Raw genomic sequence first — 24,036 nt, forward strand, 5'->3', positions numbered from 1 at the left:
TGTATTTTACAGTTCTTGATTTAATTTACAACTTTATATTGATTTTTCCTACCTTTTGTGGGGTTGGGGAATAGGGTGAAGGCGTGAAATTTCTAAAATATTTATATAAAAGGAACTACTCTACTTTGAATTTTCGAAATTAAAAAATATGATAGGTTTAAGAGTTGTCTTGAACACTTATCTTTGAGACTGAAAAACATGGTAACTGCTCAATTCAAAAATCACAATTGCTATGAATATTGATTAAAAAAAGGCATACAAGATATGAATGTGGGGTTGTCTCCTCAGTTCTGCATTGAAGATGGATGTTTTTCTTGCCTCTGCATGTCCATGTTTAACCAAATGAATGTCTCTTTGTACTCTTACCTACCTTCCTTGAAGCGACTCCTCCAACTTTGCAATGAACTTAATTCCTATGCCATAGCATTTCCTTTTGAGAACCGCTAAGTTTAAGTTATGCGCTGTCAGCTCTAGCAGAAATAATACCCACTAAACACTCTCCCATGCGGATAGATCTTGCAATTTCCTCAAAGCAAAGCAGAGTAGGGAACAAAGTAAAAAATTAAATAGAAGATAATGAGCACTGATGAACAAATAGTTTCCCTGATATCTAAAGTCATTTACAGTTCATATGTGCTGCTCTTCACTGACAAGAAACTTTCCAGCAGGCATACATATGAAATATGCTCACTCTCGAACTAGATAGTATTTACTGAGCTGTCTGCATACAATTTCTTTGGGGTAACATTAGTAAGAAAGTTTGAATGTGAGTTGCGATGAGCATTTTTAGCATTGTTACAAAAGGGTAACAAAAGCCAGTAAATGGACAGAAATGGCTCATCCAACTGTATTGGAGGAATCATATGTCTCCATTGAATTTATGTCCTAAATCAACCAATGAAGTAGGATATTGGTATACCACTTTCAACAAGTAAACTAGACTTTGCTTCTGGATCAAAACATAACTGACAATGACCTCATATTCTTCACATTCTATGGTGCCACTCAGTGCATCACTGCATTGAATATGTCCATAGTGGTTGGACATTAACAGAAAAGTTGTTCTGATTAGAATCTATGACAACTGTCACAGGTTGATTATATCCTATTCTTGAACATGAATTTTACCCCAGATGAGCCCATGCCAGTTCTCCTTGCCGTTATCTGCATCAAAGCACCATCTACAAGCATACGCTGCAGTATACGTGTAATGTTTTGTGCATCATCAATTCCTACATGATGTGATCCAATTATTGGCATACTCAAGCCCTTCAGCATTGTCATCATTCCTGCAGCCTATCATTAGCAATCCCATCCCATTAGAGCAGGGAAAGGCTGTTTGTACATGAGATTACTCATGTTTAGATTCTGGAACCGCATGGAAAAAAACAGAAACCAGTATTCATCGAAGACAGCATGAAAATCCTCCAAACCATTGTTATTGGAACACATTACCATATCATAAAGACAGTGGTGGTAAACTTACCCGATGATTGTAGAAATTCAGATAGACATCCTTTATATTTATCCACTCCATAAAATATGGCGGCAGCTTTATCCCTGAAACTCGGCATTGTTCTGGAATCTTTGTCTTCACATCCCAATTTCCACTAAGCTTCAACAAAAACAAACAGATCAAATTGGGATACAACTAAAGGTATGATAATAAGATAGAAAGTGGAAATAAATAGCAGCTTGGTGCAATGATCCTCTAGTAATTTATCAATCATTTGCAAAGTACACATCATACTGTCTATAGTGCCTCTTGAAATTCAGATATTTCATTTCAAAATATTGAAACAAATTCACATTATACAATTTTAACAAGTATCTTAAAGAAACAACAATATAAAACGTCACAATTCTCTAAACAGCAAGCTAGCTCATAATAACTGACATTGCAGAGTTCCATAAAAAACATGTTTAAATTTGAAGAATGAAGACTAAATAAATATCCAGCTTTTTTATTGTACTAGCCTAGAGTACACTACATAACACAAGTAACTTTTCTCACGTTAGGAGCACCAAAAATAACTTTGTGATAAAAGCTATTATAAATAGATCATAGTTATTTTAATGCTCATTATTTCCTCCCTACTTAGGAAATTGCCATGAGTTTGGCAAAGTTATTAAAGGGTAAGATTATTTTCCAAGTAACTATTGATTTTTGTGTAGCATCAGGAGGTATTCCTGCATGCCAAAGAGGTCTTCAGGTCGGCCTAAGAAAATTAAAATTAAAATTTATTTTTGAGGCAACAAGTTGGTCCAGCTCATGAAAGGGTGTGTTCCTTGGGTTAATTTAACCCCATTCGACTAGTATATATAGATGATGTGACATCTCATTTTCACCACCAACCAAGTGAGTTTCTTTTTCATTTTTTTGAGGTCTCTTGGACAATTGAACAAAGAGCGAGGACTATTCTCATGTGGAAAAGGGAAGCAAGGAGCCAAGCATGAAGGAGGCCAAGTTAGAAGGCTTCAGGGCCTGATTTTTGACATAGTTGACCAGGGTTGACAAGTATGAGTTTGACCAGATTTGACTAGTATGAGTTTGACTAGGTTTGATTGGTAATTGACTTGGAATATTGGCACAGATTTCTAGACAAATTGTTGATTTGTAAACCTTGCTAAAGAATAATTTCTCCTAAAGAAAAGTTGTTGGATTTTCTCCCAAGGTTGGGTTTCCTAGGGTAAAAATATTGTCTCTATTGTGCATGGTTGTCTTTCTATGATCTTTCTTGTTTCCACTGCACTAACTGTTGATAATAGATATTTTCCGTGTATAATTGTTCAATGATATCAGTGGCATGAGATAAATTGATTAAAGATCATTAAGTACTAATTATCAAATCAGAAAATTGTTTTCTTCTGCTCACTTTGTAGAAAATTCAACATGGTATCAGAGATTTGTTGAAAGATCAGCCATTGAAGTCAGCCTATGAGACAAGTGTTCAACAACTTAGACTGGTTTTTAGATCTCTTACCAAATGGTGCCAAGTCTCAGAATGAAAGACGGGTTTGATTGTGTTACAATCTTTAGAAAGAAGTCATTCCAGAACCAGAGGGAGCTAAGAAGAAAGTCAAGTATAAGGCTAAGAGAATATTGGTAGATTCCATAAAGGACCACTTGATTTCTCATGTAGCTATATTGAAGAGGAAGTATATGATGCTTTGGTAGAATGAGAACATCAACACTAGCAAGAAGCTAACCTTGAGAAATTGACTCCATGATGACTAGATCAAGTTTTGTTGTCTTGTATCTCATGAGAGTCTCCCGGATCAGAGATGAGCTTGTTACAGTGACTCTCAATGGATTCCCTTTCTCATGGGAGCCATTTATTCAGGGAAGTCGTGCATGAGAAAAACTGCCCAAGTTTGATAAGCTATGAACTGGTTGTTTCCTTGAAGAGGCCAGGTTGTTCACAAAAATAGCTTGCAAAGTCCGTAGGACGAGGAAACTCCAGCCCTTGCAGCTCATGAAAGGAAAAGGAAAGGAAAGCAGCATGCATCAGGAGCTTATGTGGTAACAAATATGAACATCCACCACAGAAGAAGACAAAGGAATCTAAGCTTGATGAAATTGCAGGAATTCTGCGAGGAGGGGATCAAGAGGGAGTTGATTGTTCCCTACAATCCTTAGCAATTTCTACCTTAATCAAATGATAAGTACTTCATATTTTTCTCCCTTGATTATTACTATTATTTTTATTTTTTGGTCTGCCTCTTGTCCTTGTATTTTGCTTGGTTTTAAGAAAGAATTGTGGAGCCTACCAATGCATGATTCATGCAGTAGATGGAAGCATCAAGAAAGACAAAGCAAATTTTGTGGCAAGAGGGTTCTCCCAGAAAGAGGGAGTGGACTATGAGGATATTTTTGCTCCAGTCACCAAATGTTCAGGTTCTTGTATGTCCTAAGAGCTCGACCATAGATTCAACAGGAGTGATTGATATTTGAGAGGAAGGATTGTACATATTGTTAGGACATCCAAGACCATGTCAGATGATTGGAAGAGCTTTCATTTACGAGGAAGCAAACAGTCAGGCAAAATGGAAGGAGAATTCTTCTAAGAGGATGTCATGGGTTGAGATTGTCAGACTAGATGCTCAGAGACGTGAGGTCTCTAGGAGCAGTATGCCTTCTATGAGAGGACCATGCCAAATGGCAAGATATGCTTCAATGACAGAGGGAACAAAAGTGGCAAGAGGATTTTCCTCTATGACAAAAGGGAGTAGCTAGGATTGCCACAAGAGGATTTGCTTTAGTGTCAGAGGGAGCACCTAGTCAAGGTGACTAGAAAGTAGTTGCAGTGATGGATACAAGGAAGGAAGTTGGTCAGTTTTTGGTTGAGCTGAGGCATGCGGAGGTACTTGCATCGTACAATTGGATATGGTTTGATATATGTCTTAGATGGTGAAGTGAGGTTGTGAGGATATACGGATTTAGACTGGGCAAGGAGTGCACAAGGAAAAAAGTGTTGAAAATGTAACTAAAATGTAACTAGTTCCGGACTTCATAATTATCTTTGTACGTGTATCAATATGTATTTCATGTAAAAGCAAAAGAAGAAAAAGAATTTATTATTATTATTATTAGTAGTAGTAGTAGTAGTAGTCAAAGCATGTCCATGCTTTTAGGGTTGTTTGAGTCAAAAGAAAATTTGTCATGAGTCAAGAAAATGTGAGTCAAAGTCCCATTTGGACTTCTTGTATGAAAAAGAAAAATATTTATTTTTAGGTCAAAGGAGTCAAAAATGTCACCACAAGACCAAGTCGGCCCTCCTTGGGAAACAAGCTGACCTGGGCTCCAACAGCCACCTATTCAACCTCTTGGATGTGTATATGTAGAGGGAAGCTTGACCACTTTGGAGACAATTCATTCACTCACTCATGTACAACGATTTATGTGCCAAGAGAAGATGTTAAAATTTGGCAGCTCATGGATGAATTTCTCCTAGAAGACATCATATCTTTCAATTTTGTTTGAACCACCTGTAATAAAATTTCATTTCTGACAATTCTAATATGACTTTTCAAAATAGTAAGTCACATCTCAATTTGTAAGTGACTTTCCAAAATAAAAAGTCGTGTCTAGACTCTAAATTATCAAGGATGATCTTGACATATGGAATCCACTTTAAAATCAAATCAATCATGATTATATAAGTCAAGAACTAATATTTTTATCCTTACTAGTATTATTATTATTATGATACCATTATTTATAAAATAGCCTAAAGTGTCAACCCTGAACCCCAGAGTAAAATTTATTTTCCAAACATGACCTTTCCATCGATCAATGCCACCTTGAATCCTTTGTCCTCCATGGCTGAAATGGACACCAGGTTCTTCTTGAGATCAAGTACATATAGTACTTCTTGCAAATGAATAGTGTTACCTTGATTCAATTGAAGGGTAACATTCCCTACTCCCTTCACGGGATAGGTGGCATCGTCTCCAAGGATGATCTCCAAGTTTGTCTCCTTTTCTATCAAATTAGAGAGGGCTTCCTTGTATCCGGTGAAGTGCCTTGAGGCACCACTATCAATCAGCCAATTTCCCAAAGTGTCCGAAGGAGAGGCAGTGGAGAGGGCCGATATAAGATAGTACTCTTTTTGCTTATTGTTAACAACATTTGATTCTTCATACCTGGAGTTCCTTGATTTCTTGGAGGGTCGACCATTTCCTTGATGTCCCGCATTCCTTTTTCCTTTGCCATTGGACCTGCCATTCCTTTGATCGTTGTTGTTGAAGTTGCCCCTAGAATGATTGTGATCATCATCATGTGATGTGTCCCTTCTATTTGGACACTCCCTTGCATAGTGGCCAAACTTATTGCAAACAAAGCACCTGCCCTTCCTTCCTCCCTTAGATCCAGGCTTTCCATGGAAATGACCTTTAGACCCTGCATTATTTCTCCTTTTGGCATGAGCGAAGAATGCAGTGAGGTTGCTTCTATTAGAAGCAATTTCTTGCTCCATCATTCTTATTTCTTCTTGAATGCATCTCGACATCAATTCTTCAAAACCTGGAATTCGATCATCGTTGAGGACAGTGGTTCTAAATACATAACAGTCAGGTGGGAGTCCTCCAAGGGTGGTGAGAGTAAGTTCCTTGTATTTCTCCTTTTGGCATGAGCGAAGAATGCAGTGAGGTTGCTTCTATTAGAAGCAATTTCTTGCTCCATCATTCTTATTTCTTCTTGAATGCATCTCGACATCAATTCTTCAAAACCTGGAATTCGATCATTGTTGAGGACAGTGGTTCTAAATACATAACAGTCAGGTGGGAGTCCTCCAAGGGTGGTGAGAGTAAGTTCCTTGTCAGGAATGACTTCTCCAATCAAGAGTAGATCATTCTTGATCTCAGTAATCCTCAAGAAATAGGATTGAATATCCTCGTCCTTGCCCTTCTTAATATCCTTCAACTTATTCTTGAGAAATAGAATTTGATTAGCATTACTAACCTTGAACATGTCGACCAACCTGTCGTAGATCTCCTTGGAGGTCTTCAATTCAGAGATGTAGGCCACCAGATGCTTGTCAATGGAATCCCTGATAATCTTCTTTGCTTTGACTTCAGCCCTATTGTACTTGGTCTTTGCAGCAGTCGGTGCATTTGAAGGAGGTTCAAGGATTTTACCCTGCACATAGTCCATCACTTCTTTTTCTTCCAAGGTCAAATCAAGAGACATCTTCCATCCATGATAGTCAGATTTATCATGGAGCTTGTCTTCAGCCGAGAAGTAGGATGAGGAACCCATTGAACCTTTTGTCCTTATCCAACTGTCTTTGGTGATTGCTCTTTCACTCTTGCTTGGGCTTTGTCTTCACCTCACCTCTGATACCATGTTAATATTAGGAAACAATGGTATGTTCTATGCTTTAGAGCAATTTTACTTCAATTTCTTTATTAGCCCAATATCAATATTCAGCTTAGCAATCACATCAACATGATAGTAAAATGTAGATAGAACATAAACATAAACAGTAGAAGACAAGCCAAGACAAGAGGACACAAGATGTGGGGAAACCCTTGATCAAATCTTCTTTCAGTCTCCAATAGTTCAACAGATAGGGATAGTACAATTTACAAATCTGATAATTTATAACAGCAACAAAAGAGCCCTAACAAGAAAAGTCAACGTTGGTCAATAGGGAATATTTGACCCTCACCAATCGGTCAACTTTAGTCAACTTTGACCTCCAAACAGCAAGATAAAACAACCCTCAAAACAGTGAAATTTAGCCCAATCAAGGTCTGGTCAAACATCCCACCTGTGGTCAACCCTAGTTGCAGTCAATGCTGGTCAACAGTGAACATTTAGCCTCAATTTTTGTGCTCAAAAATGCGGCCTACCCAAACAAAGATAGCCCTCACAAAAACGCAGTCAAAGGAACCCATTGAACCTTTTGTCCTTGTTCAATTGTCTTTGGTGATTGCTCTTTCACTCTTGCTTCGGCTTTGTTTTCACCTCACCTCTAATACCATGTTAATTTTAGGCAACAATGATATGTTCTATGCTTTAGAGCAATTTTACTTCAATTTCTTTATTAGCCCAATATCAATATTCAGATTAGCAATCACATCAACATGATAGTAAAATGCAGATAGAACATAAACATAAACAATAGAAGACAAGCCAAGACAAGAGGACACAAGATGTGGCACCAGCCAAGGACAAACCCCAATGTGGGGAAACCCTTGATCAAATCTTCTTTTACTCTTCAATAATTCAGCAGAAAGAGATAGTACAATTTACAAATCTAATAATTTATAATAGCAGCAAAAGAGCCCTGACCAGAAAAGTCAACGTTGGTCAATAGGGTAGATTTGACCCTCGCCAAATCGGTCAACTTCAATCAAATTCAGCCTCCAAACAGCAAGATAAAAGTGCTCAAAACAGTGAAATTCAGCCCAATCAAAGTCTGGTCAAACAGCCCACCTGCGGTCAACCCTAGCTGCAATCAACGCTGGTCAACAGTCAACATTTAGCCTTGATTTATGTGCCCAAAAATGCGGCCTGCCCAAACAAAGATAGCCCTCACAAAAACGCAGTCAAAGAAACCCATTGAACCTTTTGTCCTTGTCCAATTGCCTTTGGTGATTGCTCTTTCACTCTTGCCTGGGCTTTGTCTTCACTTCACCTCTGATACCATGTTAATTTTAGGAAACAAGGATATGTTCAATGCTTTAGAGCAATTTTATTTCAATTTATTTATTAGCCCAGTATCAATATTCAAATTAGCAATCACATCAACATGATAGTAAAATGCAGATAGAACATAAACATAAACAGTAGAAGACAAGTCAAGACAAGAGGACACAAGATGTGGCACCAGCGAGGGACAAACCCCAATGTGGGGAAACCCTTGATCAAATATTCTTTTAATCTTCAATAGTTCAGCTGAGAGAGATAGTACAATATACAAATCTGATAATTTATAACAATAGTGAAAGAGCCCTAACCAGAAAAGTCAACATTGGTCAATAGGGAAAATTTGACCCTCAGCAAATCGGTCAACTTCAGCCTCCAAACAACAAGATTAAACAACCCTCAAAACAATCAAATTCAGCACAATCAAAGTCTGGTCAAATAGCCCACCTGCGGTCAACCCTAGCTGCAGTCAACACTGGTCAACAGTCAACATTTAGCCTCGATTTTTGTGCCCAAAAATGTGCCCTGCCCAAACAAAGATAGCCCTCACAAAAATGCAGTCAAAGGAATCCATTGAACCTTTTGTCCTTGTCCAACTATCTTTGTTGATTGCTCTTTCACTCTTCCTTCGGCTTTGTCTTCACCTCACCTCTGATACCATGTTAATTTTAGGCAACAATGGTATGTTCTATGCTTTAGAGAAATTTTACTTCAATTTCTCTATTAGCCCAATATCAATATTCAGATTAGCAATCACATCAACATCATAGTAAAATGCAAATAGAACAAAAACATAAACAGTGGAAGACAGGCCAAGACAAGAGGACACAAGATGTGGCGCCAACCAGGGACAAACCCCAATGTGGGGAAACCCTTGATCAAATCTTCTTTTAGTCTTCAATAGTTCAGCAGAGAGAGATAGTACAATTTACAAATCTGATAATTTATCACAGCAGCAAAAGAGCCCTGACCAAAAAAGTCAACGTTGGTCAATAGGGCAGATTTGACCCTCACCAAATCGGTCAACTTCAGTCAACTTCGGCCTCCAAACAGCGAGATAAAACAGCCCTCAAAAGAGTCAAATTCAGCCCAATCAAAATCTGGTCAAACAGCCCACCTGCGGTCAGCCCTAGCTGCAGTCAACCCTGGTCAACAATCAACATTTAGCCTCGATTTTTGTGCCCAAAAATGTGGCTTGCCCAAACAAAGATAGCCCTCACAAAAATGCAGTCAAAGGAGGTCAACGCATGCTGATCAATGCTTGGTCAAACTATCCAAAAATTCGGTCTCCTGAAATTTCGCCTTCTTGAAATTACGGCCTCATGAAATTTCGCTCTCCTAAAATTTCGAACATGTGGAGAGAGCAAGGCCCAGAGATCCGTACCAAATCAATGAAGAGAGAGAGAGAGAAGTGTGAAGATGAGTGTGTCCAAATGAGGCTAAGTCACCTTCTATTTATATGCAACGTGTTGGATGAATAGACGTGACTATTGGGCCTCTGAGCCTACATAAGTTAGTTGGCCATCCTTGACAATTTGACCATAATCAAATAAATTCATAACTTCATTTGTACATGTCAAAATCGAATGATCTTTAGATCAATCTTACACCTCTCGGAGAGAGGAATCCAAAATAAATATCCACTGTCATAAATAAGATGACCCATGTGGAGTTTGGCCTTAGTTGCCAATTTTAACAAGACTCGTTTTGCAAAATCACCTTAGACTCAGAAAACTTGCCAAAGTCATGAGTCTCAAACCTAGACTAGAAATTCTGACTCTCGACCAAGAAGATGGCCACATGTGCAATTTGACTTATCAAGCTTGTTTTGGAGGAACTATTAGGAGGGAAATAAAGCATTTGAGAGTGTATAAACTTTTATTAAGACATTTCTTTCCTCATTCTTTCTCATTCCATACATCTTCAAGAGCCATTTCATCCTTAGAAGAGAGTTGTGCACTATCACTATGAGAAGGTTGAGTTCATCATCATTTACGAAGGTGATTGTAGGTGGTTTCATCACCATTAGTGATCACTGCCTTGCATGAAGGAGACTTCAATTCATCATTGGCTGCTATGTGGAGGAGTTCAAGGAGGTATAAGAGCTCAACCTTCAAAGTTCAGGTAAGTGGGCAATTTTCATTTTAGGTTTAAATACTACAACCTGTTCTGTAGGCTATAATGTCGGCCTACAGGCCTGTAGGCTAACATTACAACCTACGAGCTTAGCTTTTTTTTGTTTTTTCCAATGTTCCACCAAGACTTCGGGATGGGGAGATGCAGGTGCAGGGAGACGCACAAGGGGGACGTGTGGGAGTACCCTCAAGTTTTAGGTAAATTTTGGGGGGACGGGGGGGTGTCGGGGTATATAGTTTTTTTTCTTTTTTATATATATATATATATATATATATATATTTCAAATTCATATTCATATTCAATAATGAAAGCATAAATACAATGATACATACATAATTGAATTAAATAATAAAATATATTGATCCATACTCATCATCCTTACTAATACATACATGATTCATCCATAGACCACGAGATTCAATAATGAAATACTCTGGTCCATATTCATCATTCATTATTCACCATTCTAGAATCTACATTGATTTAAAAATTAAAGTCATCATTCATCATTCTGGATTCCAAAATTGATTTAAAATTAAAATTCATCATTCATCATTCTAGAATCTAATTAGTACTAAGCAAAATAGACTATAGTAGATACTGAAATCTGAAGACTAGAATAGTAAATTGATATAAATAAAACTCAAAACCAATGGAGTGATGAGTCTAAAAGTCACTCTAAAGTACAAAGAGGGCTTGGTGCTCTTGATTAAATACTAATTCCATACCTTTGTACATGACAAAATGCAATGGAAACATTGCAATCCATTGAACCCTAAATTCCTGAAAAACTGTTAAGTCTGCTAGATTTTGAGTGAAATCTAAAATTCTACTTTCTCCATATGAAATCCAATGAGGTTGGAACCACTCTCAAACATCCTGAGTCATTTCATGGTAATGTTAAAAATTTAAGTAGAAGGATGCAAATGAAAGATAAAGGAGAATGTCACATTTACTAGCATTAGTAGGGCAATATGGTAAATACTAGGCTTCCTTTGTCATAAATCGTTGTTTACAAGCAAATTTAAGGGGGGACGCATAGCCCATTTTGAGGGGTGTCCCCCTTTTGGGGAGTCGCGTCCCCCACAATTGGGAAACATCCCCCCTTGCGTCTCCCCAAAAGGGGGACGTGGGGAACCATTTCCCCAGACGTCCCCCTGTCCCGGTTGTGTGGGGTGCAAGGGGTGCGCACACCTAACCTTGGAGGATGCGTCCCCATGGAACACTGGTTTTTTCTATTTGTTGAGTCTTTACCAAATCGCCAAGTACCAGGCCAGTTGAGCCTTTGCCACACCCAAGTCTGACAACTTTGGTTAGAATATAAGGCTTACATATGTAACAAGCTCACCATAGTGGCTTAAGCTAAAATTTAGGATTTTTGGTTACTATTAGTTTTTAGAGTTTTGGACAAATATGACCTCTTGAACTCCAAATAAGAGCGATGAATCTCATAGTAATAGCGTGAAGTATTTCCTAATCTGTCTCAAATCTATGGTTTTGACATTTAGTGATTTGGCACATTTTGTGATAAGCCTCCTAAGCACTATATGATCATAACTTTAAAGTTTATACCTTACATTACAAAATAATAATCCTTAGCTCATTTATAAATGGTTGTATTTTACATAGCACAATTGTTATGTCCAAAAACACAACAATGATGATAAAACTGGTCCTAATAGAAATCACTGATCACTAATGAATATTTCAGAATAAGAGGTGGGGGGAAGGCGAAACAGTGGAACTGCGAACGAATAGCTAGGGTTTCAGGTTTCTGAGATCCATGGAGGCGCGCAAAGGGGGGAGCTCCACTCCCTCCTACAAGCAGGCAGTGGCCAGTCGCGGTAAGAAACCTTTAGAATCTATCAGAGGGTCTGCTGAAGAAAGGAAAAAGAATCTGGAAGAGGATCAGGAGTTTACCAAACCAAGAGAGGTCAGTAGCATGAAAGACAATGAGGAAGAAGACAAAAAACAGGGAGCAAAAAACAAGGCACAAAAGGGGCCATGTAAATTCAAGACTGTGGTCACTCCCAAAGTAGTTTTAAATGACCCTGCTCTGCAGGCACATAAGGACCACATGCAGACCTATGCTATCATTTGTAAATTCATGGGATTATGGCCCACTAAAAGGCATTATAAACGTGGATTAAATACCACTGGAAACCAAAAGGAAGTATAGACCTACACCTTGGGTCAAAGGGATTCTTCACTGTGGTCTTTACAAATATTGAAGATAGAGACAGAGTGTTTGAAGGAGGACCTGTTAAATTTGGACAACTAGGTCCAAACTCCATGTTCTGATGCTCAGATTAAGAGGCTAATATTTTTGTTGGATTCCTCTTTCTGAGAGGTGTAAAATCCATATAAAAATAGTCTTAATCCGATGAGCAGAACTTATATTTTGAATTTATTATTCTTAATAAATTATATGTGCAAGGTCAGCCAGTTTTGTAATGTAGGCTCACATGCCCAACAGATGTGTCACACACCCTCATTGATGGATATATATACAGGAAAAGTTGGAGAGAATTTGAACTCAACTCAACTCACATCTTCCTCTCTCATCCTTAAAATACGAACTACCAGGAGGGTTGTTGTGACACATGCTGGGCTGGCTGACCAAAGGAGACTTTGCTGGTTGAAGCATCCTGTTGACCGCCAAAACGAACACATTCATTTTTCTTGTTTCTGATTTGTCTTCTGAAGATCTGCTTATATGTTCTATCTGCATTTTGCTTATCTACTTGTATGATTGCTGTGAGTAAAGTGAAATTGCTCTTAGCATAGAACATCTACAAATCTTAACATGGAATCAGAGCTGAGGTGAAGACAAACTCTATCTATAGCAATCATCATCAAAGAATCGGTCTCTCTCTTGAGTATCGGAATTTAGCTCTGCGTAACGGTGAAGGAGTGCGCGTCTCTTGTGCGTGACTCCGAAGATACAGATCTGAAATAAGGTGCTGAATTAAGGTTGAGGGATCGGTTGGGATCTAAAACAGTATATATCCTTGCGCAGGTTTATGAGCGTTGAACGCTCAGATAATAACGCAAAGGGATAAATATATTCGGCCAAGCTGCCTCTATCGAAGGGCGACTATACAATGGTTATAATCGAAGCAGCGTGCGCATAATTCTGTACAAGGTTATGGACGCTGGGGTGTTCAGATAATCACACGGAAGTTACAGGAGGGCCGCGTGGACAAGGTCCTGTAACGTTCGCAGTCGCTGGCGGATGGGCACGTGACTGTGATATATATATATGCGCAGAGTTATGCGGCAGAACGTTCGGAAGCAGCCAGCAAAGTAAGAAGCAGGTCTACCGGGAGGTAGACACGTGGGCGAAGTCGATAATACAACCCAGATTGAATATGCGTATGCTGGTACGTCGAAGTAGAAGACGACGCGTGGACAGATACGTATAGACGCAGGCTGAACATATATATGCGGTGCGTTGAAGGGGCAACGCGGAACTATATATGGACAGCAAACTATAAGTGGCATATCGGTTGACTGTGGAAGACACGTGGATAAGAACCGTCGACAGACGCGCAGCTAAGATATATATGTGCTGGATCATATATATATGTGTCGGGGCGTTTGGACTGTTGATAAATTGACGCGTGGATAAGAGTTACAACACAGCGCTGAGAGGTTCGAGAGATCGGTGTGTTGGGAGTAATATCCGAGGCAGCGGATTGGTGGTTCAACACATCAGTGAAGCAGGTTGCCAAAGACTGACGTGTGGCAAAGGTATACGGCGCAATGGAGGTTGGATTGCGCGGTGTATCCAAGCACCGGCACGTGGATAGTAACAGCATCTTGCAGAAACGAATTAAAAGGATCTCACGTGGGATGCGGTTGTGAATACAGTTCTATAGCTTCGGGTTTATATACGACCGGAGGACGTAACCGTGCACAGGTTTATGAAGCGGGGTACGCTGAGATAAACAGTGCAAAGGTTCTTCATATATATTGGACTGTCGGATTAATAAAACAGTTCATATATATATAACGGTGCGGGATTATACGAATGTCTGGGACGTTCAAGGTATAAATGCGTAGAGATTTACATGTGAACAGTGGGCTGTCGAAGTGTTATCGGTGGATGGCTGTAGAACTGTCACGTGGACAGACCAGAGGGCTGCTACGTGGGCAGTAATAAATATATTGTGCAGGTTTTTGGGTGTCGGTATAACAGCACAGAAATTTGTACAAACAGCGAGCCATTGGGTGGACAATCGTGGACGTGTTCATGTGCAGGTTTATGAGAGCGTGGAACGCTCGAATAAACAGCACGAAGGTCATGTAGGCTGCAGGACTGTCTCGTGGACGGACTAGAGGTTGGTACGTGGACAGAAGTATACCATTACACAGGTTTATAAAGAGCGTTGGTGGACTCTAATAAACAGCGTAGTAATATACGCATGCAGCTGACTGTTGAGTAAAAGGTGCACGATATAGCGCAGGGGTTTGTGCAGTCTTATCGTGGAATTATCCTGTGTACAGAGATACGGTTTGTACAGCACATATATGTGTAAAAGCAGAGGTCTGTTTTGTATATATTAAGTGTGGCCGAAGGTTTGCCGGCACACTTGCTTGTGTTGTAATTCTGATATATCAATTATAAATGGATGCCTGATTTTGGAAATAATCATAAAGGTGTATGTAAGGGCTGTGCTGAAGGAAAACATACATGGGGACCTTTTCCCTCAAGTGTCACAAAGACATCTGAGATATTGCAACTGGTCCATTCTGATCTTTCCGGTATGTTGCCTGTAACATCCCTGGGGGGATGTTCTTACTATATGGCATTTACTGATGACTTCTCTCGCAAAACCTGGATATACTTCTTGAAGAAGAAGGATGAGGCTTTCATGTGGTTCCGTACCTTCAAAGCCTTAGTGGAAAATATGACCGGAAAGAAGATCAAGATTTTGAGGACTGACAATGGCACTGAATATGAGTCAAATGAGTTCAAAGACTTTTGCAGAGAAGCTGGCATTAAGAGGGAGACTACCACTGCATATACTCCTGATCAGAATGGTGTTGCTGAACGCAAGAATAGGACTATTGTGAAAGCTGCCCGTGCCATGCTATGTGACCAGGGTCTTCCAAAGTTTCTGTGGGGAGAAGCTGCAAATACTGCTGTGTACATTCAATACCGATGCCGTCATTCCGCTTTGGACTCCAAAACTCCCGAAGAGGTTTTCTCTGGTAAGAAACCTGATGTCTCACATTTTAGAATTTTTGGATGTCCTGTCTATTTTCATGTGCCGAAAGAAAAGAGAAGTAAGCTGGATGCTACTGGAAAGAAAGGAATGTTTGTGGGCTACAGTGAGACTTCTAAGGCATATAGAGTCTATGCACCTGGTCAAAGGGAAGTAGAGATAAGCCATGATGTCACTTTTGACGAAGATGCTTCCCTGAAGAAAGTAGTAGATCTTCCTAGATCTGAAGAAAACCATGAAGAAAGACCTGGAAATCTGGAAGAACCCCAGGATGAGACTATGCCTGATGTTGAAGGGCCAATGGACCCCATTGATCCTTCCCCTTCTCTAGGAAAGAGGCCATCATGGCTCAGGGACACCCTCGAAGATGTTGAGGGTCATGCTGCCCCAAGGGGAACATTCCGAGAAAGCAAGAAGCCGTGTAGATACCAAGGGTATCTAGCTGCCATGAGTACTATTATACAATCTGAACCTGGATCTTTTGAGGAAGCCATCAAGCATCAAGTCTGGAAGGATGCTATGCATGAAGAATATGAGGCTATTATGAAGAATGATGTCTGGGATGTGGTCCCAAGACCGAAGGACAAATTTGTTGTCACCGCTAAATGGCTCTACAAGATTAAACATGGATCTGATGGGAGTGTTGAAAAGTTTAAGGCAAGATTTGTTGCCCGTGGCTTCTCTCAAAAGGAAGGAATTGACTATGACGATATATTTGCACCTGTGACTCGATATACCACCATCCGATCCATCATAGCCCTTGCTGCTACGCAAGGATGGAGTCTTCATCAGATGAATGTCAAGACCGCTTTTCTGCATGGTGCAATAAAGGAAGAGGTGTATGTAGAACAACCTCTGGGATTTGAAGTTCAAGATCGAGACACTTATGTCTGCAGGTTGAAGAAAGCCCTCTATGGGTTAAAGCAAGCACCCAGAGCTTGGTATGAGAGGATGGATAGTTACTTGATGAAGCCGGGCTTCACTCGAAGTAATGCTGATCCAAACCTTTACTTTAAGGTTGAGGAAGGAAAGCCTCTCATTCTATTGCTGTATGTGGACGACCTCTTCCTGACAGGTGATGACCCTCTCATTCATCAATGTAAGAGGGAGCTTGCTGCTGAGTTCGAGATGAAAGACCTAGGACTGATGCACTATTTCCTAGGCCTGGAGGTCTGGCAGAGACCTGGAGAGATTCTCCTTTCTCAAGGAAAGTATATTGTGAAGCTTCTGGAAAGATTTGGGATGGTGGACTGTAAGTCCGTGTCGACACCAATGGAACTCAACTTTAAGAAGTTGAGTGGCAGCGCTGCAGGGCCCATCTTGGCCAATCCTACTGAGTATCGTCAACTCATAGGAGCTTTGATGTTCTTAGTGAACACCCGTCCGGACATATGTTTTGCAGTGAATACTTTGAGTCAACAGATGGTTGAGCCTCATCATTTTCACTGGGTTGGTGCCAACAATCTTTTGAGATATCTTCGGGGCACGATAAACCATGGGCTGAGATACACTGCCGGGAGTGTGATACTCCGGGGATATACTGATGCCGATTAGGGCTGGCAGTGTGGTGGATCGTAAAAGCACATCTGGATGCTGTTTCAATCTTGGTTCTGCTTCGATCTCATGAATGAGCAGGAAGCAGAAGTCGGTGGCTTTGAGCACCGCGGAGGCCGAATACATTGCTGCTAGTATGGCCTGTTGTGAAGCAGTTTGGTTGAGGAAGCTCTTTAGTGAGCTGTTCCAACATGTGCTAGATACCACTGTAATACTCTGTGATAATCAGAGTGGGATTCGTATGACTGAGAATCCTGTGTTCCACGACCGATCCAAGCATATTGATATCAGGTACCACTTTATCCGGGATATGGTACAGCGAGGCGCCGTAAGGCTCGATCATATAGGAACTGATGAGCAGGTCGCGGATATTCTCACTAAGCCCCTGGGGAAGGTCAAGTTCCTAACCTTCCGTGAGAATCTTGGTGTCGTGGAAAGACCCTATGATATGGGTCCTGTTGGACGATGAGCTCTGGGAGCTCTGGGGGGGCTTTGGGGATAGCTTCTCGGAGCTATAAGCACTCATAATGCTTCTGCCCCACCTTTGTGATTATTGAGCTGGTTCGCCACTCATTTAATCTGTGCCCCGTATGCATCCTACCCATTGAGTTCAGGGCTCATGGGAAGTACCTCTCATTTGGCCAATGAGGTGTGGAAAAGCTAGAGACTATTAGCAAAGACTGATGGACGCATCAGAGATTGCCGTACTCTCTATCTAGGATGGCATGGTACAACCACTTGATCTGGGATCAAGATTTGTGAGGTCTGGGACCTCTGGACTGATTATGTCAGTCGGGGAATGATGTCTTTGTGACTGACCCACTTCTGTTCTGAAATAAAGAAGCCAGCAAAGCAAGTTTCGGCGGGATGACTCACGATGTTAATTGCACTAATAGATGGAGTTCTCCCTAGTTGAGAGGGAGTGTTAAATTTGGACAACTAGGTCCAAACTCCATGTTCTGATGCTCAGATTAAGAGGCTAATATTTTTGTTGGATTCCTCTTTCTGAGAGGTGTAAAATCCATATAAAAATAGTCTTAATCCGATGAGCAGAACTTATATTTTGAATTTATTATTCTTAATAAATTATATGTGCAAGGTCAGCGAGTTTTGTAATGTAGGCTCACATGCCCAACAGATGTGTCACACACCCTCATTGATGGATATATATACAGGAAAAGTTGGAGAGAATTTGAACTCAACTCAACTCACATCTTCCTCTCTCATCCTTAAAATACGAACTACCAGGAGGGTTGTTGTGACACATGCTGGGCTGGCTGACCAAAGGAGACTTTGCTGGTTGAAGCATCCTGTTGACCGCCGAAACGAACACATTCATTTTTCTTGTTTCTGATTTGTCTTCTGAAGATCTGCTTATATGTTCTATCTGCATTTTGCTTATCTACTTGTATGATTGCTGTGAGTAAAGTGAAATTGCTCTTAGCATAGAACATCTACAAATCTTAACAGGACCCTATTTCTATGCGGCAGCAGGCCTCCACATTCGGCCATGGATGATGAATTTTGTCCCAGAGCGTGAAACTTTTACTTCAGTCCCAGTCTGGGTTAGACTCTACTCCTTACCTCTTGATTACTGGCAAACAGAATCGTTATCTGCAATAGGTAATAAACTAGGGCATTTTGTTAAAGCCTCTAAGGCCACCAGAAGGGGAAAATATACTTCCTTTGCAAGAATATGTGTAGAGATGGACCTATCGGGAGCCCTACCAGATGAAGTTATCTTGGAAGTTTTTGATGAAGAAAGGGTGTAAACAGTAGATTATGAACATATTCCTTTCAGATGTCACAGATGCCATGAGTATGGACACCTATTTAGAGAATGCACTCTCAGCAAGACAAAGAACAGAGGCAAAACAACCACAATGAAAGACACTGAGATCTTTCACAAAGTGGGTCATAGAGGAAAAGGGGGCAAAAGGGGGCCAAAGCAACAACAAACAGAAGGGCAACAGGCCAGTCTGAACAGGTTCCAAGTTCTCGAAGAAGAGGAAGAAATACCAAAAGAAGATCAGGTAATGGAAGGAAGCTCAGGGGAGAAGGAGAAAGAAGAAGATAGGGAACTAGCACAAGGTGTTACTAAACAGAAGGAAACAATGATGAGCGATGGGGAACTTGAGATGGATCAAGAAATGACTCAAAGTGAGATGGAAATAGAGGATAATGAACTACAGGAGATTCTGGAAAGAGAAAACCTAGATCTAGAAGGATCCTTGAAACAGGGCACCATTGGAGGGGTAGACTCATTACCTCAAGAAGAGTTTAACTGAGTACAACAGCTATTTCTATGGAAAACTCAGGCAAAAGAACAGGAAAGGCAAAACAACAATGATAGGCAAGGCAGCGAAGGAGTGAAAACTATGAAAACCACACCAGGATTAGCTCCCAGAAATCCAGGAAAGAAACGAGGCAGGAAAAAGCTGAATGAGCTACTAATGGAATGTGGAAAGCTAATGATAGATTCAGGTAAGATGAAAGATCTATCCAGTTACTCTTTCACAAATCTTTAATAATGAAGTTCACAACTTGGAATATCAGAGGCTTAGGTAGTAAAAGAAAACAGAGAATACTTAGCAATAGAATGAAACAAGAAGCTCCAAATATGATCTTTATCCAGGAAACTAAATGTTCCATTCAAAAAATCAAAGAAATTCATAGTAAATGGCTCAATAGATTTGAGTTTCTAGAAGTTAAAGCAGATAACACAGCAGGAGGCATACTCACTCTTTGGAATCCCCAAAAGATTGGCATAATAGATGCTGAGGCAACTAGGAATTATTTATCAGTGATTATTCAGCCTGTAGGAGACAACGAGACTTATCTGGTCACGAATGTTTATGGCCCACAAAGAATGGATGACAAACTCAGATTTCTAGATTCTCTTGTAGAACTAAGAGATAGGCATGCAGGAGTTCCATGGATCATGGGTGGGGACTTCAACATGATCAAATCACTGATGGAAAAAAAGGGGGAACAAGAACTTTAAGCAAAGATTCTACAACTTTTCAAACTTTCATAGATAATATGAAGCTAGTTGACACTGAAATGAATAATGGCCTTTTTATTGGAACAACAAGAGAGGATGGGAGTCTCAAAGTTAGACAGATTCATTGTTTCAGAGGACCTTATGCTCACAGACAAGGAAATGATAGTGAGAATTCTCCCCTTTGGAGGCTCGGACCATTGGCCTGTCCAAATGGAGGTACAGGGTATTGGAACACCAAAGAATAGACCTTTCAGATTTGAGAATATATGGCCTACCCACCCAAATTTTATCAGCAACATAGCAAGATGGTGGAAAGAAGATCTGAATATTCAGGGAACAAGAATGTTTCTGCTCCACAAAAGACTAAAATACATCAAGCTCAGACTCAAAGACTGGAACAAGAATGAATTTGGCAACATTTTTGCAGAGAAAAAAGAGGTTGAAGATAAAATGCAGACTCAATCAAACTCTTATTACAAAGGGTTTTGATAGCGGCAGAGATGAACAAGTCACCAAACTTCATCAAGACTGGGAGAACTTATGTAAACAAGAGGAAATGTATTGGAGACAAAAATATAGAGTGCAATGGCTAAAAGAAGGGGAACGAAACACCAGTTTTTTCCACAGACCCACCATGGCAAACAAATCCCACAATATGATCTCTTCTATCAAGGACGAGGAAGGTCATCTTTGCAATTCCCATGAAGAGATTGAAATTGTGTTAGTACAGCACTTTCAAGGTATAGCGAAGGAAACCAATGCAGACAGAGACCATTTTATTAGAGATTTAACTAGGCATATACCTAGACTAGTTTCAAGAGAGGATAATTTCAACCTCAACAAGCCAGTGACTGAAGAGGAGGTAAGTGAGGTAGTTAAGGAGATGCAGAATGGCAAAGCGCCAGGCCCTGATGGTTTTAAATTTTAATGTGGATTTCTTTAAAGCCTGTTGGAGCATTGTTAAACAAGATATTGTGAAAGTAGTGGAGGATTCTAGATTGGATAAAACCATTCTGAAGGCGCTCAATACTTCTTTCATATCCTTGATCCCCAAACAGGATAATGCTTTGTCTCCAGACAGATTCAGACCCATAGCTTTGTGCAATGTGATGTATAAAATAATATCCAAAGTGGTTGCCAATAGACTAAAACCCCTTCTTCCTACTCTAGTTTAAATGGAGCAGTCAGGTTATGTGAAGGGTAGACAAATTCTCAACAACATCATTCAAGCGCATGAAGTGGTACATTCATTGTTAAGCAATAGGAAGGCGGGAATGATCATGCAATTGGACCTTGCCAAAGCATATGATAAACTGAATTGGACCTATATTAGGAAGGTCCTAGCCTTTGGCTTCGATTATAACTGGGTGAGATGGGTCATGGAATTGGTCACTTCCTCTAGCTTTTCAATTTTGGTCGATGGTTCTCCTTCCAAGACCTTTTCTCCTTCAAGAGGTCTTAGACAGGGAGATCTGCTCTCTCCCTTTCTCTTTATCCTCATGATGGAAGGACTTGGGCGATCCATCAAGCATGCAAAGAAGGGGGTACCATCAAGGGTATCCAACTTTCTGAAACTGGTAAAGCTTTGTCCCATCAACAATTTGTTGATGACACTATGCTGCAGGGAATCCCCACGGTAAAAGAAGCTCTTGCTTATAAACAAATCCTACGAGACTTTGCCATGGCCACAAGTGTGGAGGTAAATCTATCCAAATCTAAGATTTTTTTCTTTAATACTAATGTCACTATTCAGAGAAATATCTCTAGAATTCTAGGTTTTCAAGGGAGGTCCTTCATCCAAGTACCTGGGAGTCCCTCTAACTGATAAACCCTTGCACAAAAGCATCTGGGAGCCGGTCATTAATAAGATGCAAGACAAAATCAGAAAATGGACTATCATATCTTTAAACTTGGCGGGTCGGTTGGTGCTGACAAAAGCAGTTTTGCAATCAATCCCCGTCTTTATGCTTTCAGATCTTCCAGCTCCAAAGGGAGTTTTACATCAATTCATAACCATTCAAAGAGACTTTCTTTGGGGTAAGGGGGAGGAGAGAAATAAATGGGCCTTAGTAGCCTCGGATAAGATCTGCAAACCGAAAACCCACGGAGGTCTTAGTCTGGATGATCCTGATGTACTCAGCAAGGCTCTAGGAGCAAAATTATGGTGGCGTTGGGTGAAAGAACCAAAGGCTCAATGGGCTAGTGTTTGGAAGGAAAAATATGCCAGCACTTGGCAAGATAATGATCACATAAGGATGACGGGTAGCATAAAAGGATCCCACATTTGGAATAAGGCATGGGAGAACAAAGACCTAGTGCAGAAAAACAGTTTCTAGGAGATCAGAGAAGGAGACCTGGCTTTGTTTTGGGAAGATAAATGGCAACAAGAACCTACACTGTTAAGAGAGGACCTTTTGGACCTTAAGAGAGAAACTGACACCAAAGGGCTTTTAAGGGTTAGAGATTTTTGGGAACAAACCAGTACAAAAGACAAATGGAGAACCTGGAAGAATTTAGAATTTGGGAATTATAACCCCTTGAAAGCAAAAGCAAAAGCACTACTGACTATTTTGGAACAAAGGAAGATTCTTGTTTCAGAAGGGCATGACCAACTCAGATGGGGCAACAACAAAGAAGGCACCTTCAATATTAAGGAGGCCAAAAAGATATTGCTTGAGCGGAATTACAATGCACCAGACAAAGTGTGGCAAAACCTGTGGAGGTAGCAAGGTTGGATGAAAATCAAACTCTTCATGTGGTTGGTGCATCATAAAAAAATTCTGACTTGGGACAATATTAGAAAGAGGGGTGTTCTGGGACCTTCTAGATGCCAGCTCTGTGAAGCTCAAGAGGAGACAATGGAGCACCTTCTCAATGATTGCATCTTTACCTCTAGGTTGTGGGACACCTTTGCCACAATTTTTCAATAGACGGACAGGGACAGAGAAAGCATTAGCAATACCCTAAATAACTGGAGACGAAACTTCTCGAGTATGAGTTTCTTCGCCTGGCATGGGTTTTAACCAGTGTTGTTAAAAGCGCGATTAAATCGCGCTTTTTTCAAAAAATCGCACTTGTTTCCCTAAGCCGATTTAATCGCGCGTTTTATGGGAATGAAGCGGCTAATTTTTTTGGGCGCTTTTTTCCGAAAAAGCGCGCTTTTTTCAAAAAAAAAGGCGCTCTTTTTTCTAAAAAATCGCGCTTTTTTCGGAAAAACGCGCAGGGTGTCGGGGCAACGGGTTTTATAATCCGATTTTTGATTTTTTTTTGTTCATTTGGACTGTGGGCGCGCGTAGGAGGAGGAGAACGTCTTGGAGAGAGCAGCTGGAGGGTTTGTGAGCAAATCTAAGTGCTTGTAGGACAAATTCAAGAGGAGACCACCAATTTCTCCATAAAAACGGTATGTGGATTAATTTTTTTTGTTTTCCTTGTTTAAAAACATTGTTTTTCATTGTTTTTGGTTGGGAAACTTCATATGGGCACCATTTTCCTTTTGTTTTCATTGTTTTTAAAGAATTTGTTGTATTTTTTCATTGATTTGGGATGGGTAAATTGGTATGACTATGGGAACCAATTTTTTTTTTTTTCATTTTTTTTAAACATTGTTTATGTTTTTTCATTGTTTTTGACATTTGCCATTTGGTTGGGTAACTTGGGTTTGGAACTTTGGATTCTGGAAATTTGTAACTTATAATTTTGTAAATGCTAAATTGTAATCCTAAATTCCTATTTCCTAATCCTTATTTTCCCATAGGTTTGCAAATTCAAAATTCAAAAACAAACATGCCAAGGAAATTGGATCCTTTCTGGGAATATGGTGAACCTAAAGCTCCGAATGATAGACAAAACTTGAATTGCAAGTTGTGTGGAAAAGAGATACGCGGGGGGGTGTACAGGTTGAAGTTTCACCTTGCACAAATCCCTGGACATGATGTGGGGCCCTGTATAAATACAAA

The 24,036-nt window shown here is 40.2% G+C and overlaps 1 protein-coding gene across 1 annotated transcript in view; it reads right to left on the reverse strand.

Annotated features, from left to right (window-relative positions):
- Window positions 1–543: 543 nt before the first annotated feature.
- LOC149192782 (putative exonuclease domain-containing protein At3g15140) overlaps window positions 544–24,036 on the reverse strand; it is a 184,920-nt gene continuing 161,427 nt past the window's right edge. Inside the window, exons 5-6 of the mRNA XM_089404714.1 lie at window positions 1,487–1,610; window positions 544–1,296 (exon numbers count right to left, since the gene is read on the reverse strand). Of these exons, the coding sequence (XP_089260840.1) occupies window positions 1,099–1,296; window positions 1,487–1,610 (322 nt within the window). The 3' untranslated portion in view covers window positions 544–1,098. The remainder of the gene's footprint in view (window positions 1,297–1,486; window positions 1,611–24,036) is intronic.

The sequence above is a fragment of the Pinus tabuliformis genome, chromosome 2_2 (genome assembly GCF_031772625.1).
Source record: "Pinus tabuliformis cultivar Carrire ecotype Pingquan chromosome 2_2, CPIR1, whole genome shotgun sequence".
Lineage (NCBI taxonomy): Eukaryota > Viridiplantae > Streptophyta > Pinopsida > Pinales > Pinaceae > Pinus > Pinus tabuliformis.